General features: G+C 39.3%; 3 protein-coding genes and 1 long non-coding RNA gene across 9 annotated transcripts in view; 3 read left to right on the forward strand and 1 right to left on the reverse strand.

Annotated features, from left to right (window-relative positions):
* LOC127521144 (gastrula zinc finger protein XlCGF57.1-like) overlaps positions 1 to 3,003 on the forward strand; it is a 35,096-nt gene extending 32,093 nt beyond the window's left edge. Inside the window, exon 4 of the mRNA XM_051910188.1 lies at positions 2,777 to 3,003. The gene's annotated coding sequence lies outside the window, so the exon portion shown is untranslated. The remainder of the gene's footprint in view (positions 1 to 2,776) is intronic.
* The window catches only part of LOC127521174 (uncharacterized), a 53,875-nt gene that overhangs the window by 29,071 nt on the left and 5,882 nt on the right, over positions 1 to 18,922 (reverse strand). The gene's annotated exons all lie outside the window — the stretch shown is intronic.
* Positions 138 to 4,642, forward strand: LOC127521158 (gastrula zinc finger protein XlCGF7.1-like). Of its 2 annotated transcripts, XR_007932293.1 has the most exons (3): positions 138 to 329; positions 2,777 to 3,724; positions 4,243 to 4,642. XR_007932293.1 is itself a non-coding variant. In XM_051910212.1 (2 exons), exons 1-2 carry the CDS (start codon positions 281 to 283, stop codon positions 3,643 to 3,645), a joined length of 918 nt encoding a protein of 305 aa, XP_051766172.1. In that variant the 5' UTR covers positions 138 to 280; the 3' UTR covers positions 3,646 to 4,642. The 2 variants fall into 2 exon arrangements, 1 of the variants encoding a protein (XP_051766172.1); XM_051910212.1 differs by having other exon boundaries at positions 2,777 to 4,642.
* Positions 5,767 to 18,922, forward strand: part of LOC127521138 (zinc finger protein 239-like) — a 107,532-nt gene continuing 94,376 nt past the window's right edge. For 2 of the 5 annotated variants that reach the window (XM_051910110.1, XM_051910111.1), the window contains exons 1-3: positions 5,767 to 5,968; positions 6,525 to 7,466; positions 10,575 to 11,522. In XM_051910110.1, coding sequence (XP_051766070.1) covers positions 5,920 to 5,968; positions 6,525 to 7,466; positions 10,575 to 11,522 — 1,939 coding nt within the window. In that variant the 5' untranslated portion in view covers positions 5,767 to 5,919. Of the gene's footprint in view, positions 5,969 to 6,524; positions 7,467 to 10,574; positions 11,523 to 12,878; positions 13,658 to 15,119; positions 15,415 to 18,922 lie in introns of those variants that run through there. The other 3 variants (XR_007932285.1, XM_051910112.1, XM_051910116.1) reach the window with 3 other exon arrangements.

Here is an 18,922-nt window from a genome sequence, read left to right on the forward strand (position 1 = left end):
GATCATGTCTAGTCGATTAGTCGGTGCAACCCCTACTAGATAGATAAATATGTGAACATACATACTTAAAATGTGTGAATTATTATAAGAACAAACTCAGTAAGTGATTTCTTCTTGATTTTGTCAGATCTGCTCCTCCTCCTTCAGTGAAGCTCCTCCCACTGCAATTCACCAATAAATGCTGGAATATTCCCATCAGCCTACAAGTGAAGACGAGCATCAAACCATCAGGAAGAGCTGAAATCTGCAAAGACAGAGTTTATTGAAGGACAGTGAGAACATGAGAGATCCAGAAGACTGCAGAATGAAACACACTGAAGAACAAAGAGGTTGGTGTTTATTCCTGATCCTTCATTAATGAGGCTGAAGAACCACCTTTAGCAGCAATACGTTGAAGTAATCTTTTTATATTTGACTTTATCAGTCTCATCATTGTGGAGGAATTTTTTCTCACTCTTCTTTACACCGTTGTGGGCATCTGTATATGCACAGCTCTCTTAAGGTCCCACCACAGCATTTCAATTGGGTTGAGGTCTGGACTTCAGCTGGGCCATTGCAACACCTTGATTCTTTTCTTTTTCAGCCATTCTCTTGTAGATTTGCTGGTGATCTTCGGATCATTGTCCAGTTGCATAACCCAATTTTGGCCAAGCTTTAGCTGTCGGACAGATGGCCTCACGTTTGACTCTTTGGTATTCAGAGGAGTTTATGGTCGACTCAATGACTGTGAGGTGCCCAGGCATACAAAACAAGCCTAAAATCATCAGCCCCTCCAAAAGCATGCTTGACTTTTGGTATGAGATGTTTGTGCTGATATGCTGTTTTTAGTTTCCACCAAACCTGGCGATGTGCATTATGGTCAAACATCTCCACTTTGGTCGCATCTGTCCAAAGGACATTGTTCTAGAAGTCTTAGTGTTTGTTGAGATGCAACTTTGCAAACCTAAGCCATGCTCCCATGTTTTTTTAGCAAGAAGAGGCTTTCTCTTGGAAACCCTTACAAACATTCCATACTTATCCATCTTTTTCTAATTGTACTGTCATGAACTTTAATATTTAACATGTTAATTGAGGCCTGTAGAGTCTGAAGGGGCTTTCACACTGGCAGTTTAGTTCAAAACGGGGCACGGGTCGCACTTTAAAATCGCTAATATGAAAGCTGTCATGCGAACCCAGGTGCGCACCGAGGTACCGAACCCGAGACTACCTGAAGGAGGTGGTCTGAGTTCGGTTGCACTCGAACTCGCGTGAATATGAAAGCAACATGGACTCGGGTGCGCACTTGTTCAGGAACCTGTGCGTGCATTTTCGCCGATTGTTACTTAAATAAAACACATGTAAGAGATGATAGTGTTGATGATTCACTTGGATTCGAGTGCATCAGAGTGGCAGATGAATGGTAATCAGCTGTCTCCTCAAAAATAGGCTGCTTGCAAGCAGTGGAAAACCATCTACATGTGGCGCACATACAGTAAACACAAGTGTTGTTTACTCTGCTGCACATAATAGCACCACATTAATAAAAAACACAATTTATTGACCTGCGTTCTGTTTTCTATCATGCACCATGCACGTCTGTGATGACGTAAGATGAACGCAAACGCACCAGTGTTCGATAGAATCAATTTGAGTGTGAAACCAGACCAACGCTGCGGGGGGCACTGGGAACAATCACGCCAGGCTCGGACCGCGGCAAACGATCCCAGTGTGAAAGACCCCTGAGATGTAGTTCTTGCAATTTCTCTGAGCATTGCAAGCTCAGATCTTGGGATGAATTTGCTGGGAAGTCCACTCCTGGGAACTGTCTTGAATGTTTTCCATCTTCCTCACTGTAGAATGATGGACTTCAAACTGTTTGGAAATTGCCTTGTAACCCTTCTCAGATTGATAGGCAGCAACAATTGCTTCTCTAAGATCATTGCTGATGTCTTTCCTCCTTGGCATTGTGTTAACACACACCTGAAGTCTCTAGACCAAGGGTGTCCAATCCTACTCACTGTCTTGCTGAGTTTAACTCCAACCCTAATTAAACACACCTGAACCAGCCAAGTAGTGCTCGCTGCAGAGCATAATGACCTTCAGCTCCACATCTCTGGAGCTCAAGGGTGGAGCTTAACCTGTTTAATGGGTGGAGAGATGGGGTTATGGGTAGGGTTAGGGTGTGGTTGGGGGATACAGCTCCACCCATCATGCCCACAGTAGGTCAAGAGAGGGGGAGCTGGAGGTTCCTGGAGGTCTCTGCTGGACAGTTGCCCTCCAGGGCCGAATTTGGACACCCCTGCTCCAGACCCTCAAACTGTCAGAACTTTAGCTTTTATAGAGTGGATCACACTTGCTAATTAATCAAAGGCATTTGATTAGCAGTGCCTTACTTACCTTCTTAATTCCTAATGGTGTCCTAACTTTGTCACCCATGGGTGTTCCATTTTGGCCTGTTTTTTGTTAAATAAATAATGACATGGTGCTGTTATTCATCTGAGGTTTTAAATTTTAAGACCTGCCAAGGACCAGATGATTTTTTTTATTATGCCCTGATACAGAAAACCATGGAATTCAATAGGATGTCCTAACTTTTTCACATGACTGTATGTTTAGGGTACAAAATAGGGCCTGAAACTCATTGTGTTTCAAAACGGTCAGTGAAACGAGATATGATAAACATTCACAATGATTGATTTAGTATTTGATAAACTTGTATTTCATAATATAAAGATATTTTTCTTGTAACTTTGGTAACAGGGTTGATGAATGCAGATTTATTTTACTATAATTTCAGACGTGATGCTGAAGAATGAAGAGAGCGAAGAGGAGGAGAAACATCATACCAAAACTGCAGAAAAAATTCACTCACAGGCTGAAAGTGTTTCTTTACTGAAAAGAAGAGACAAGAAATGTTTCACCTGCCATCAGTGTGGAAAGGGTTTCACATATAAAACGTGTCTCAAGATTCACATGAGGATCCACACTGGAGAGAAACCGTTCACATGTGATCAGTGTGGGAAGAGTTTTACATACAAAACTTGTCTGAAGATTCACACGAGGATCCACACTGGAGAGAAACCGTTTACATGTGATCAGTGTGGGAAGAGTTTTAGACACAAAAATAATCTCAAGATTCACATGAGGATCCACACTGGAGAGAAACCATTCACATGTGATCAGTGTGGGAAGAGTTTTGTAGTACAAGGAAGCCTTAAGACACACATGAACATCCACACTGGAGAGAATCTGCATGAATGTGATCAATGTGGCAAAACATTTTTGAGTGCTTCAGGCCTAAAGAAGCACATGACGGTTCATTTACAGGAGAAACCACATTCATGTTCTTTGTGTGGAAAAAGGTTTTATCATCTGCAAAATGTAAAAGTACATCAGAAAATACATAATGGTGAAAAAGTTCATGTGTGCTTTGAGTGTGGGAAGAGTTTTAGCACAACTGCAGGTTTGAAACGGCACCAGAGGATTCACACTGGAGAGAAACCTTACAAGTGTTCACACTGCGACAAGAGATTCAGTGATTCAGGAGCCATAATAAAACATGAGCGGATCCACACTGGAGAGAAACCTTACAAGTGTTCACACTGCGACCAAAGATTCAATCAGTCAGTACATCTGAAAAGACACGAGAAGATCCACACTGGATAGAAACGTTATCACCGCACTGCTTGTGGGAAGAGTTTCACTCGATCATTTTCTCTACACAGTCATACAAAAAACAATCACAGTAAGTAGTTTCAGATCCAGCACTTTTAAGTGTGAAGCCACATCCTCAGCAAACATGACACAATAGTAGCGTCGAGCAATAAGATCTCTTTGATATGAAGGTATGTTTACATGACAACGATGTACTAAACTTGGAAAAGTTTTTTCTTTGTGGTTTTACACCATCGAAACAGTGTCTTGAGATGTGGTAACTAGTGTAAGCGGAATAATTGACTCTGGGCCATTGAATTCTTAGAAAATAATGCACACCCGAGGTGTAGCTCTGCTTCATGTCATGGCCGCATTACCACCTCAGGTGTGAATTATTTTCTAAGAATTCAATGGCCCGCCGTCAATTATTCCTTACATAATAACTCTGTTTTCAAAAATTTGCACTTTGAAACTTGTTTTCTAAAGTTAGTCTTTTCAGGCACCGAAAACGCCATTGACGTGAAAATGAACGGCCAGTAAACACACTAAAAGTTTTCAGTTTTTGGTTGAAAATGTTGTGTAAACTGCCCCAAAATCTGTCCTATCCAGCCACAACGATCAACAAGACAAAGAAACATCATCAAAATTCGTGACAAGGAATAAAGTTCATCTTCAAGACCAGCAGTTTCAACTGAGATTCAGATCAACTCCAAGATGGACAATATTTAAAAGATATACAAGAATAAATCATTTTGCTTCATGATATATATTATATCATAATATTTTATTATGAGTTTTATTTTGTTAAATTTTATTATACTGCATATATCACTACTTTACACTTATGAAAAAAAGTAGGTTTATTTATTTTACGTTCATTGATTTTAAAACAACTAGTTATTCTTCCACTTGTAGTGTATTTAGAAAACTCAGATGTAAGATCTTTTCACTTTTATTCTCTTGGGATGCTTTGCTATCTTGTTAGTCAATAAAAAGAAATTAATTTGTTTTCATTTTTCCTTTTTTATCTGCTTTACCAATTAGCCTATTAATAATGTTATCAAAAACATTAATTGTCCCTTTTTATTTTCTGCTGATTCTTCTTAGATCAAGAATAAATCATTTCATAATTTTAGTTACATCTAAAAGCCATGAAATGTTAATATTATCATTGTGTTTGGGGATTTCCATGATTAATACCTAATATATTTCACCCACACATGACAGAGGGAATTAGACTGCTGTCTGTCTACACCAGTCACTGTTTAACCTTTTATTTTTGTTTAGTATGTCGTTTTATAGATGTTCTGCCGTTTTAAACAGTATTTGGCGTGTTTTTGACAATCTACCGTTCATCTCGTCTCGCGGCGATGACGTCATAACTAGCGCGCGCTCCCGTTCAGTCAGGTGTCGAGTCTTCTGAGGTGAGCATTTTACGGTTGGTATTTCGTGGTAAAACAGTTTGATAAAGCAACATTTACGGGGTCATTTCTGACCCCTTTTCATCGGGTTCGGTGCAATTTGTCTCTGCTAAGTAAAACGATTATTTTTTTTTAAAGAAGAAGGATTTATGAGTTGCCTTTCTCTTCACATACAAAACGGTGAGATGTTAGCAAACTAACGTTATGTTGTTATGAATGCAGTTACTAGGAAATGGAACTATATTTAGATTCATATGGGCAAATTACAAGGGTTGTATTGTTTGCTATTTTTTCCCTGTATGATTTTATAAATAATAGTAATATTAGAGCACTTATAGGCTTTCAGCATATATTCTGACTCAAACAATTTGTTTCTATCAGCAAAAGCATATAATAAAGTGAGATGATCTGTTTAATAAGTATTAATAGTCTGTCTCATTACTATCAGAGCAACTGAAAAGCCTCTTTATTTCATGTCAGTAGATCCTGTTTTCACCTCATTTGTCTGTGTGTTATGTTATTGAGAGTTAAGATAAATGTAGGAATAAAATATGTGGGTAAATCTTAGAATTAAAAATGTGAATATGTATAAAACACTTTGCCATTTATTTACTAAAAAGTTAATTTAGATAGATACATAGATGAACATAAATACTTAAAATGTGTGAAATAAAAACAAACTCTGACTGATTTTTTTTCTTGATTTTGTCAGATCTGCTCCTCCTCCTTCAGTGAAGCTCCTCCCACTGCAATTCACCAATAAATGCTGGAATATTCCCATCAGCCTACAAGTAAAGACGAGCATCAAACCATCAGGAAGAGCTGAAATCTGCAAAGACAGAGTTTATTGAAGGACAGTGAGAACATGAGAGATCCAGAAGACTGCAGAATGAAACACACTGAAGAACAAAGAGGTTGGTGTTTATTCCTGATCCTTCATTTATGAGGCTGAGGAACAATAAGGATATAAAGCAGTTCATCAGATTTAGTGTTTGTAGTAGGACCAATAAATAATTTAGGAAACACTTTCTACATTCATGTGAATAAGAAGGTACACCCTTTTGAATTCTATGGTTTTACATATTGGGATATAATTAAAATTATCTGGTCCTTGGCATGTCTTAAAATTATGTAAATACAACTTCAGATGAGCAACTACACATGACATACACCGATCAGGCATAACATTATGAGCACTGACAGGTGAAGTGAATAACACTGATTATCTCTTCATCACGGCACCTGTTTGCCAAATATTTAAGTTCTCTCTGCAGAAACATGGGATGTGTGCTGATAATATTTTAAAAGTAACAACTGGTAGGTCAGTGTACCTTGTTCATGGAAAGATTTATAAAAATGCATCAAAATGATCAGAATTTCTTGTCTACCTCTTTCTTGTCTTTTAATTTACGTTTCTCTCAGGTTTTTTGACTTATTTAAAATGCAACTTTTTTTAAACTTTCGTTTCAGATGTGATGCTGGAGAATGAGGAGTGTAAAGAGGAAGAGAAACCTGTCAAAACTGGAGAAAAAACTAGCTCACAGACTGATAGCGTTTCTTTACTGAAAAGAAAAGACAAATGTTTCACCTGCCTTCAGTGTGGAAAGAGTTTCACACGCAAACAGAGCCTCAAGGTTCACATGAGGATTCACACTGGAGAGAAACCGGTCACATGTGATCAGTGTGGGAAGAGTTTCACAAACACAAAGAGTTTCAAGGTTCACATGAGAAACCACACTGGAGAGAAACCATTCACATGTGATCAGTGTGGGAAGAGTTTCACATGCAATCAGAATCTCAAGGTTCACTTGAGGATCCATACTGGAGAGAAACCGTTCACATGTGATCAGTGTGGGAAGTGTTTTGCACATCAAGGACACCTTAAGACACACATGATCATCCACACTGGAGAGAAACTGCATGGATGTGATCAATGTGGCAAAACATTTTTGTTGGCTTCAGGCCTGAAGAGCCACCTTAAAGTTCATTCACAGGAGAAACCACATTCATGTTCTTTGTGCGGAAAGAGTTTTTCATGTCTGCAGAATTTAAATGTTCATCAGAAAATACATACTGGTGAAAAAATACATGTTTGCTTTGAGTGTGGGAAGAGTTTTATTACAACTGCAGGTTTGAATCGACACCAGAGAATTCACACTGGAGAGAAACCTTACAAGTGTTCACACTGCGAAAAGAGATTCAGTCAGTCAGGACAATTGAAAACACATGAGAGGATCCACACTGGAGAGAAACCTTACAAGTGTTCACACTGTGACAAGAGATTTAGTGATTCAGGAACCCTGAAAAAACACAAGAGGATCCACACTGGAGAAAAACCGTATCACTGCACTGCATGTGGGAAGAGTTTCAAACAGTCATCTTCTCTACGCAGTCATACAATGAACAATCACAGTAAGTAGTTAATCTTCAGATCCAGCACTTTCAGAACAACTACACATGACATATTACACGGTGTTATTATTTAACAAAAACTAGGCCAACATGGAGAAGCTACACTATATTGCCAAAAGTTTTGGGACGCCTGCCTTTACGTGCACATGAAATTTAATGACATCCCATTCTTAATCCGTAGGGTTTAATATGGAGTTGGCCCACCCTTTGCAGCTATAACAGCCTCAACTCTTCTGGGAAGGCTTTCCACAAGGTTTAGGAGTGTGTTTATGGGAATTTTTGACCATTCTTCTAGAAGCGCATTTGTGAGGTCAGGCAGTGATGTTGGTGAGAAGGCCTGGCTCACAGTCTCCGCTCTAATTCATCCCAAAGGTGTTCTGTCGGGTTGAGGTCAGGACTCTGTGCAGGCCAGTCAAGTTCCTCCACACCAAACTCGCTCATCCATTCTTTTCATCTTTATGGACCTTGCTTTGTGCACTGGTGCGCAGTCATGTTGGAACGGGAAGGGGCCATCCCCAAACTGTGCCCACAAAGTTGGGAGCATGAAATTGTCCGAAATGTCTTGGTATGCTGAAACATTAAGAGTTCCTTTCACTGGAACTAAGGGGCCAAGCCCAACCCCTGAAAAACAACCCCACACCATAATCCCCCCTCCACCAAACTTTACACTTGGCACAATGCAGGCAAGTACTGTTCTCCTGGCAACCGCCAAACCCAGACTCGTCCATGGGATTGCCAGACAGAGAAGCGTGATTGGTCACTCCAGAGAACACGTCTCCACTTCTCTAGAGTCCAGTGGCGGCATGCTTTACACCACTGCATCCGACACTTTGCATTGCACTTGGTGATGTAAGGCTTCGAAGCAGCTGCTGGGCCATGGAAACCCATTCCGTGAAGCTCTCTACACACTGTTCTTGAGCTAATCTGAAGGCCACATGAAGTTTGGAGGTCTGTAGCTATTGACTCTGCAGAAAGCTGGTGACCTCTGCACACTCTGCGCCTCAGCGTGCACTGACCCCTCTCTGTGATTTTATGTGGCCTACCACTTCGTGGCTGAGTTGCTGTTGTTCCCAATTGCTTCCACTTTATGATACCACTAACAGTTGATCGTGGAATATTTAGTAGTGAGGAAATTTCACGAATGGACTTATTGCGCAGGTGGCAACCTCTCACGGTCCCACGCTTGAATTCACTGAGCTCCTGAGAGCGACCCATTCATTCGGTGCTTAATTTTATACACCTGTGGCCATGGAAGCGATTGGAACACCTGAAATCAATCACCCCGACTTTCAGTGGGGTGTACTCATTTTTGCATCACCCTAATTTGAGTAAAACTGAAAATATTGATCTCTAAGTTATATTATTAACCTTACTTTCATGCTATAAGTTAAACAGATGTTATATAAAATTAGTCTTGCCTTACAGTCATTGAGTCGACCATGAACTGCATACCAAAGTATTCTAGAGGCAAATGGGAGGCCATCTGTTTGACAGCTAAAGCTTGGCCAAAATTGGGTTCCCTTTCAAAAGGGATCGCGCTGCATCCCCTAGGGGGCGCTGTGGAGAATGGTTCTGGCAGGCCAGGTGTCTAAAGCGCGAGACTAAACACGACAATGAACTTGACATTGGCAGGCAACAGTCTATGACATCATCACTGATGCAACCGTGTGTATAAAAGGGCACCTGTGAATAACATCATCCTGTTGATAGTATACTTGGTAGTTAGGCTCTCTTGGAACCTCCTTGGCTGCTTAAAGTGTTGCTAGGCCTCCTCTCAATCTGAGAGGCGTTCTATAGGCCTCCACTCTGCGGCGCTTCGTGGGCCAGCTGACTCAACCCGTCATTTCCCTTGAGTTAGAGTGTTGCCAGGCATCTTGTTGAGTCCTCTACTCTCCAGGGCTACTTTTAGGGAAGTTGAGTATTTTAGGCTCTCTGTGAGCCTCTTGGAAGCTGGCCTAAGTATGATCATAGTTGGGCTTCCTCTCTTTAGAGTTATCCTTTTGATGCCTCTGTTTTTGAGAAGCTCTGACCTATGATTGTCGCTGGTGCGCCTTGGGGAAGAAGACTCTTTGAGTTTTTGACTTAGCTCAGCCAATAAGGCACTTATCTCTTCAGCATGGCAGCATAGGTATTCCGCTCCACATAGTTACTCCTAGGGGACGCAGCATGAGTTCCCTTTCGAAAGGGAACGTCTCAAGTTATGCATGTAACCATGGTTCCCTGAGAATAGGGAACGAGACTCTGCGTCCCTTTGTCATGCTTTAGGCATTCCTGCTCCAGTCTCCTTCAGACAAGAAGTGGATGACGCTATTCACAGGTGCACTTTTATACTCACGGTCGCACCAGTGATGACTTCATGGGCTGCCGTCTGCCAATGTCAAGTACATTGTCATGTTTAGACTTGCATTTCAGACACCTGGCATGCCAGAGGCATTCCCCCTTGGACGCTGAACATGCTGATTGGTTGACTCCACGCAGCATTTTATTTCAACCATCATTTCCACCACCACAAGTCTGTTGAGTTGCATGCAGTAAGAGATGTTGGCTATTCAAATAAGCAATGGAGTTTAAAAATTATGACCAATGGATTAACAAGGTTCAGGCTTTATTTAGCTTATTTGCGGAGGATGAAATCCAGTGGGAACTGGAAAGTGGCACGCAGTCCTACGTCACCGGACTTAATCTTCACGGTACTTTAGACCGTGATGGAAATGCTGACAGCAACCGGTCTGAGGGGGAAAAAAGTTCATGGGACAAATTGTTCCCGGTAATTTCGGTGAAAGCAATGCTTTAATTTAAGTTTTTAATAAAATAAATTATATATTCATATGCAAGAATGTCAGAACTGTTTCACTATTGAATAGTTTTTTAATGTTAATATTATGTTAGGTAATTGTGGAGTTGATCAAATATTTAATAGTTTTCTCTACAGAAACATGGGATGTGTGATGATACTATTTTAAAAGTACTTACTAGTAGGTCATGGAAAGAGATTTATAACAAAAAATGCATCAAAATGATCATAACTTCTTGTTTACTTTCACTTTACGTTTCTCTCAGATTTTTTGATTTATTTAAAATGCAACTTTTTTTAAACTTTCGTTTCAGATGTGCTGCTGGAGAATGAGGAGAGTAAAGAGGAGGAGGAACATCATGTCAAAACTGGAGAAAAAACTAGCTCACAGACTGAAAGCGTTTCTTTACTGAAAAGAAGAGACAAGAAACATTTCACCTGCCATCAGTGTGAAAAGAGATTCACACGCAAACAGAGTCTCAAGGTTCACATGAGGATTCACACTGGAGAGAAACTGGTCACATGTGATAAGTGTGGGAAGAGTTTCACACACAAAAAGAGTTTCAAGGTTCACATGAGGATCCACACCGGAGAGAAACCGTTCACATGTGATAAGTGTGGAAAGAGTTTCACATGCACACAAAATCTCAAGGTCCACATGAGGATCCACACTGGAGAGAAGCCGTTCACATGTGGTCAGTGTGGAAAGAGTTTTGCACATCAAGGACACCTTAAGACACACATGATCATCCACACTGGAAGGAAACTGCATGGATGTGATCAATGTGGCAAAACATTCTTGTGGGCTTCAGGCCTGAAGAGCCACCTGAGAACTCACTCAAAGAAGAAATCACATTCATGTTCTTTGTGTGGAAAAAGTTTTTATTTTCTGCAGAATTTAAATGTTCATCAGAAAATACATACTGGTGAAAAAGTACATGTGTGCTTTGAGTGTGGGAAGAGTTTTATTACAACTGCAAGTTTGAATCGACACCAGAGAATACACACTGGAGAGAAACCTTACAAGTGTTCACACTGCGAAAAGAGATTCAGTCAATCAGGACATCTGAAAACACACCAGAGGATCCACACTGGAGAGAAACCTTACAAGTGTTCACACTGCGACAAGAGATTCAGTGAGTCAGGAGCCCTGAAAAAACACAAGAGGATCCACACTGGAGAGAAACCGTATCACTGCACTGCATGTGGGAAGAGTTTCAAACAGTCATCTGCTCTACACAGTCATACAAAATACAATCACAGTAAGTAGTTCATCTTTAGATCCAACACTTTCAGGTGTGAAGCCGCATCCTTACTAAATGTGACAATAATACCGTTGAGCAATAAAATCTCTTCAATATGAGGGTACGTATAAAAGACAACGATGTACTAAAATGGAAGAAAATGTTGTCAAAATGATTCCCATTCACTCTGATCCGTGAAAACGTCAAAAAACACTCTATTCTGCTGCTAAGGCAGTAGTTGGCGATGTACACTAAATACTGAACACTAAATACGCATACGCATGACGTCATAGTTTCCTCATATTCGCATTTTGTAGTTTACATGGAGAATAACTATCTTTGTAATGTTTGTAATGGTAGTTTTAGTAGAGGTGTAATTATACATCATTATATTGAGATATCGCGATATAAAAATGAGAAAATATGTATCGTTGATGTAAAAGTTAGTTTTATCCAAGGCTCAGCTTACTGTATTTATAAGGTATAATTCACCCAAAAATGTAAATTTGCCATCATGTACTCACCCTCATGTCATTTCAAACCTATTAGATTTTTGTTCATCTTTTGTAATGACTGGTAGGGCTGGGCGATATGGCTTAAAACCGTATCACGATATCAGTGTTTCATATCGGACGATATCGATAATTATTGATATTTTTTATGACCCATTTAAAAAAAGGACCAGGAGAAAAATATATTACATTTAAATATTTTTATTTTAAACTTAACCTTCCTCTGATCATAATCCCCTCAGTTATTAAGACAGAAATGTCAACAACCATGGAAAGCTACAGCTACAGATGTTGTTGGTTGAATACGGCTGTGCTCCAAAGGGGGAGCGCGGCTAAGGTGGTACATCAAGTTCGTGGTATTACCAGTCTTGGCGGGGACGACGGTCTTGCATAATTTGCAGACGACATTGGTCTGACTACGGTCAGACTTATAATATCCAAAAAACTGCCATACTGGCGAGCTGACTTTTCCTCTTTTATTTACAATTTCCTCGCTCGCTGCGGCACTCATTTTCTGCTTATCAGTCGCCGGTTACTGAAGAGGAATCCAGCAGACCAGCACGAGACAACGATATGGCGCAACTAAATATGATACTGTTACATGATTGGCTGTTATTGGCTGTTGCTAGGTTACCAGAGAGCGAGTGTCTTTGTTAATGCAACCAAACTTGCTTCGCAACCTCCGTTTTCTTCCGACGAAGAATAAAAAATATCGAACGTTTTATCGAACACATTTTTTATTGATATCGATCACGTGTCTATCGCGTCATATCGTTATCGTTTTATCGCCCAGCCCTAATGACTGGATCGATCAAACACACAATTTTAAAGTTAATTTTCACAATTCCTCTCACCCATGCAGACTCCGTAACGCCTGACTCCCCCACTGAGAACCATCACCATTTGCCACATACATTTCAAAGACACTTAGGAGATAGTGTCTGATCAGAAAGTACAGGACACAAATGGAATCCTTGCCACTAATTAATTGACAAATCTGTCTAAATGAATGAACATGCATTTCCCTTGTACATTTTGTATATTATTACTGTGTATTTTGTTCTTTTGTATATTGATTACTGTTATGCATGTCTGATGATAGAACTACTAGATAATGCAGCCCATCGAAGTTGTTTCATTTTAAAATACTCGTCGTTTAATAACTCACACATCTCATAGAATGCATTATATGTTTGTTATATTTATGAGTATAAATGGACACAAACTGACAGCTTACTCCCCTCATGCAAATGAGTCCACTTTCAAACAAAGGAACTGTCCCGCTTGGAAATTGCACCTTTCTCATTGGTCAAGCCAAAACGTGTGACTTCTGTCAAAGTTTTGACTTCTGTGGAATTTAACAAAGTTCCCTCCCCAGTTTTTTTGGCATTCTTCTTGTTCTTGATGATTCTACTGACTGCTTCTCACCTCACTCGACCACCCGGGCCGGCCTCATTGACTTGCGCAAGCCATGTGCAACTTCCTCGACAACAGGGTCAAATTAACAGCGCAAGTTCATCGTCATTTCTTCATTCAACGCAGAAGATACTGATTACAACTTCAGCACCATTGGACCGAACCATCAATAATTTTCTTGACACTGCAGATCCGGATGCTCCTCAACAGCTGAGGCATTTGCAAGTATTGTACATTTGAACACTAAACGGCGATTTAGTATTAAGTTGTGAACTCTTTTGTTAACAAAGGTGCTTTATAGTGAGAAACTGAGCTTGTTAAATGACTCTTTTCATAGGTCCATTCCCCCATTATGCTACGGTTTAATTCATTTCCACTCTCTCCTTTCCTATGTATGCGTGATTTGGATGTCTGTGTGTGTTTAGTTTAGTTAGGTGTTTGTAATTTAGTTAAAACTTTTGTTCACATCCTCGCGAGTTGATTCTGATCTGCTTATCAGCCAATGTCAATGATAACGATTACGATCACGGCTACGCAAGAAAGCGTTATTTTCCTGTGGCCACTGAAAATATCCTTCCTGAAGAGCTGATAGACGATCAATACTGAGTGTTCGTTGGCCAAACAGATTGATTGTAATATTAATTAATAATGCTTGCATGACGCTTGGGAACATGAGAATAAGTAAATGCAAGAATGTACATTTTTGGATGAATTGGCCATTTACAGTTTGGGAGTAGTTATACTGACAGGCTTTCTTGCGATTAGAACTATGATTGATTGCATCGATCATCTGAAGCAAATGTGCCAGAACGGCACTCAAAGTGAAAGCGCAAACATCATTTAAATCACCATATCACATTTAGTTTTAGCAGTGTGATTATTTAAAGCATTTCAGATGGTTGATTCTTATATGTATAGTGCATTAATGGCTGTAGAGGCGGGTCATAGTGAGCCCTGGGAGAGTATGTGTGCGCGTAGTCTCGGCCTCAGATGTCACGCCTAGGGACCGTTGGCTGAATGTCTGATGCATATGGCACACTTAACTGGAAACACTTCAGGATTTTCGAAGTCATCTGGTTGGTTTAATTCTACAGGATGTCCGGGAGACGTGTGTGTCGCGTTCTTTAACAGTCTGCCTGGAAACAAATGCTGTGATGCCAAACCAGCGCCGTCATGTTTACAACTGTGAAAATGAGCGCTTACCAGGATCAATTAGTAATTACTGAATTAATAATTTATTAGATGCACGCCGGTCTGTTATTGTAGGGGCATCGACTTGACATTTTCATGCCCCTAAACATGATTTGAAACAAAGCGAACTGTGATTGGTTGCGTTACATGTTAGTCAAACGTCCTCTTGGGCGGTCCTTGACCAATGAAAGCTGCGATAGAGTCCAGACCTTCTGCTGTCAGTCTGGAGGTCTGGTTACGCGAGTTTCAGTGACATTACTACATTAAACTACTATATAATGTTAAATATAATGCATAATAATGCACTGGGGAAATATTTCTGATAATAAAATAAATGTAGTAATAATAAAAAATCTTTCCTTTGTTTTGGCTCAAGATAACAATCGTATTTTGAGTTCAGTATCACGATATTTATAGAATCGTGACATGAGTGTATTGTTACACCCCTAAGTTTTAGTGGAAATGTTGAATTTCTGTTGTTTTTTTGTTTTTTCAGACCAAAGAAACATCATCTAAGTTTGTCACAGTATATATAGTTTATCTTCAAGACCAGACGTTTCAACGGTGAGATCAACAAGATGGACTAAATACTTTATTCTTGTACATCATTTTTCTTCATGATATAAATATCATAGTTTCATTTTGTTAAATTTTCTTATAATGCTTATGTTTATAATGCTGAGTATGGAACATCTTGAATGCTTTCATTTGTTTAACTAGGATATTTCCTATGTTTTTATTTATAATTTGGTTGTATTGTTCATTTTTGAAAATAAATGAATTGAATTCTTTTTGAGTCTGCATTCATCACACACAGACACAAATGAGGTTGAACTATGTCCGCCCATAGAGAAATAAATATAAAAAAATACCAACTGATTACCAAACAGAACTATTTAGGTCTATATTAGTAATTGTTTTACCCTAATTTGTATTTGGCGCGTTTCTGATAATCTGCCGTTGATCTCGTCTCGCGGTAATGACGTCATCATTCGCGCGTTCCTTCTGAGGCGAGCAGTTCAGTCTAATGTAAGACCGTTTGTTAAAGCAACATTTACGGGCTCATTTCTAAAATGTTTTCATCGGGTTCAGCGCTATTTGTGTGACTGCTAAGTAAAACGATTATTTTTAAAGAAGAAGATTATTTGCCTGCTTCTCTTCACATACAAAACGGTAAGATTTTCAAACTACTTTGTTGTTATGAATGCAGTTGTTAGGAAATCGAACTATATTTAGGTTCATATGGACAAATTTAAGTGGTTAATAAAGATGGGTGTCATTATTGTCTGTCTTTATATTACTGCTATTTTTCTGTATCATTTAAGAAACTGTATTTGGAGCATAGGCTTTCAGCATATATTGTGACTCAAAACAATCTGTTTCTAGCAGCAAATCCTTAGAATAAAGTGAGATGATCTGCTGCTGATCCTGAATGTCTTGTTTAATGAGTATTGATAGTCTATGAATCATCACTATTATCAGAGCAGCTGAAAAGCCTCTTTATTTCATGTCAATAGATCCTGTTTTCACCTCATTCATTATGTTGATGTTTTCAGATCTGTAAATTTGCCACATTAAGATCATTTTATTGATGTCAACAGACTTGGAGATCAACAAACTACACGATCAGCTATTGTGACATCTACAAGCAGTTCATTAATCTGTGATGAACCATGTATCAAATAAAACACACTGAACAAAAACAAGTTGAGTTAAATTCAATCAGTGCGTTATGTTTCTTTTACATTTGTACATTTATTTTTCTAAGTTTGTTAAATTATTTACAGGTGCTGGTCATATAATTAGAATATCATCAAAAAGTTGATTTATTTCACTTATTACATTCAAAAAGTGAAACTTGTATATTATATTCATTCATTACACACAGACTGATATATTTCAAATGTTTATTTCTTTTAATTTTGATGATTATAACTGACAACTAAGGAAAATCCCAAATTCAGTATCTCAGAAAATTAGAATATTATTTAAGACCAATACAAAGAAAGGATTTTTAGAAACTGAAAAAGTTGGCCAACTGAAAAGTATGAACATGAAAAGTATGAGCATGTACAGCACTCAATACTTAGTTGGGGCTCCTTTTGCCTGAATTACTGCAGCAATGCGGCGTGGCATGGAGTCGATCAGTCTGTGGCACTGCTCAGGTGTTATAAGAGCCCAGGTTGCTCTGATAGTGGCCTTCAGCTCTTCTGCATTGTTGGGTCTGGCATATGGCATCTTCCTCTTCACAATACCCCATAGATTTTCTATGGGGTTAAGGTCAGGTGAGTTTGCTGGCCAATTAAGAACAGGGATACCATGGTCCTTAAACCAGGTACTGGTAGCTTTGGCACTGTGTGCAGATGCCAAGTCCTGTTGGAAAATGAAATCTGCATCTCCATAAAGTTGGTCAGCAGCAGGAAGCATGAAGTGCTCTAAAACTTCCTCTTTTGTGTCTTGCCCTCCTTGCAAGGTGTCAATGGTCGTCTTTTGGACAACTGTCAAGTCAGCAGTCTTCCCCATGATTGTGTAGCCTACAGAACTAGACTGAGTGACCATTTAAAGGCCTTTGCAGGTGTTTTGAGTTAATTAGCTGATTAGAGTGTGGCACCAGGTGTCTTCAATATTGAACCTTTTCACAATATTCTAATTTTCTGAGATACTGAATTTGGGATTTTCCTTAGTTGTCAGTTATAATCATCAAAATGAAAAGAAATAAACATTTGAAATATATCAGTCTGTGTGTAATGAATGAATATAATATACAAGTTTCACTTTTTGAATGGAATTAGTGAAATAAATCAACTTTTTGATGATATTCTAATTATATGACCAGCACCTGTATATGCTGCGTTATTTATGTTCATTTGTTTCAAGGCACATGAATCACAGAAAATATAGTCTATTTTTCAGTCCAAAGTCTAAAATACCCGCGTCAAATGTGCAAATTAATCAGCATTTAATAGTCTTACCTTAGTTTGCAAACTGGCCTCATGGCTCGTGTCGGCGCGGTCTGCCATCCAATCAAATCAGAAATAACGTTAGCACTCCAACTATATGACTTGGGTAAAGTTGGTTTTATATTCGCACATTCAGACTTCCGCGTTTAAGAACGTTCTAATAATGTGCAATAAAGTTAATGTTTGCAAATTCTAAACAGCGACACGATATTTACAACCAACGATTGTAAACCTACAACATTTTTCACAATCGATCAAAATGGGCAAGTATTTTAATGGCATACTTACTTGCGAACGTCCACTGAATGTCCAATGTAGTGTACAAAGTTATTGTAGCCTATGCAGAAGTCCGAATGTGCGAATATAAAACCAAATTTATCCAAGTCATATTACATTTCACTTAAGTCCTAACATATACAGGTGCTGGTCATTTAATTAGAATATCATCAAAAAGTTGATTTATTTCACTAATTCCATTCAAAAAGTGAAACTTGTATATTATATTCATTCATTACACACAGACTGATATATTTCAAATGTTTATTTCTTTTAATTTTGATGATTATAACTGACAACTAAGGAAAATTCCAAATTCAGTATCTCAGAAAATTAGAATATTACTTAAGACCAATACAAAGAAAGGATTTTTAGAAATCTTGGCCAACTGAAAAGTATGAACATGAAAAGTATGAGCATGTACAGCACTCAATACTTAGTTGGGGCTCCTTTTGCCTGAATTACTGCAGCAATGCGGCGTGGCATGGAGTCGATCAGTCTGTGGCACTGCTCAGGTGTTATAAGAGCCCAGGTTGCTCTGATAGTGGCCTTCAGCTCTTCTGCATTGTTGGGTCTGGCATATCGCATCTTCCTCTTCACAATACCCCATAGATTTTCTATGGGGTTAAGGTCAGGCGAGTTTGCTGGCCAATTAAGAACAGGGATACCATGGTCCTTAAACCAGGTACTGGTAGCTTTGGCACTGTGTGCAGGTGCCAAGTCCTGTTGGAAAATGAAATCTGCATCTCCATAAAGTTGGTCAGCAGCAGGAAGCGTGAAGTGCTCTAAAACTTCCGGCTGCGTTGACCTTGGACCTCAGAAAACACAGTGGACCAACACCAGCAGATGACATGGCACCCCAAACCATCACTGACTGTGGAAACTTTACACTGGACCTCAAGCAATGTGGATTGTGTGCCTCTCCTCTCTTCCTCCAGTCTCTGGGACCCTGATTTCCAAAGGAAATGCAAAATTTACTTTCATCAGAGAACATAACTTTGGACCACTCAGCAGCAGTCCAGTCCTTTTTGTCTTTAGCCCAGGCGAGACGCTTCTGACGCTG

Source organism: Ctenopharyngodon idella, chromosome 10 (genome assembly GCF_019924925.1).
Source record: "Ctenopharyngodon idella isolate HZGC_01 chromosome 10, HZGC01, whole genome shotgun sequence".
NCBI lineage: Eukaryota > Metazoa > Chordata > Actinopteri > Cypriniformes > Xenocyprididae > Ctenopharyngodon > Ctenopharyngodon idella.

Coding starts and splice junctions, on each gene's coding strand:
- LOC127521158 (XM_051910212.1), top strand. CDS start 281: ATGAGAGATCCAGAAGACTGCAGAATGAAACACACTGAAGAACAAAGA. Junction 330..2,776: donor ACACACTGAAGAACAAAGAG/GTTGGTGTTTAT, acceptor CTATAATTTCAG/ACGTGATGCTGAAGAATGAA.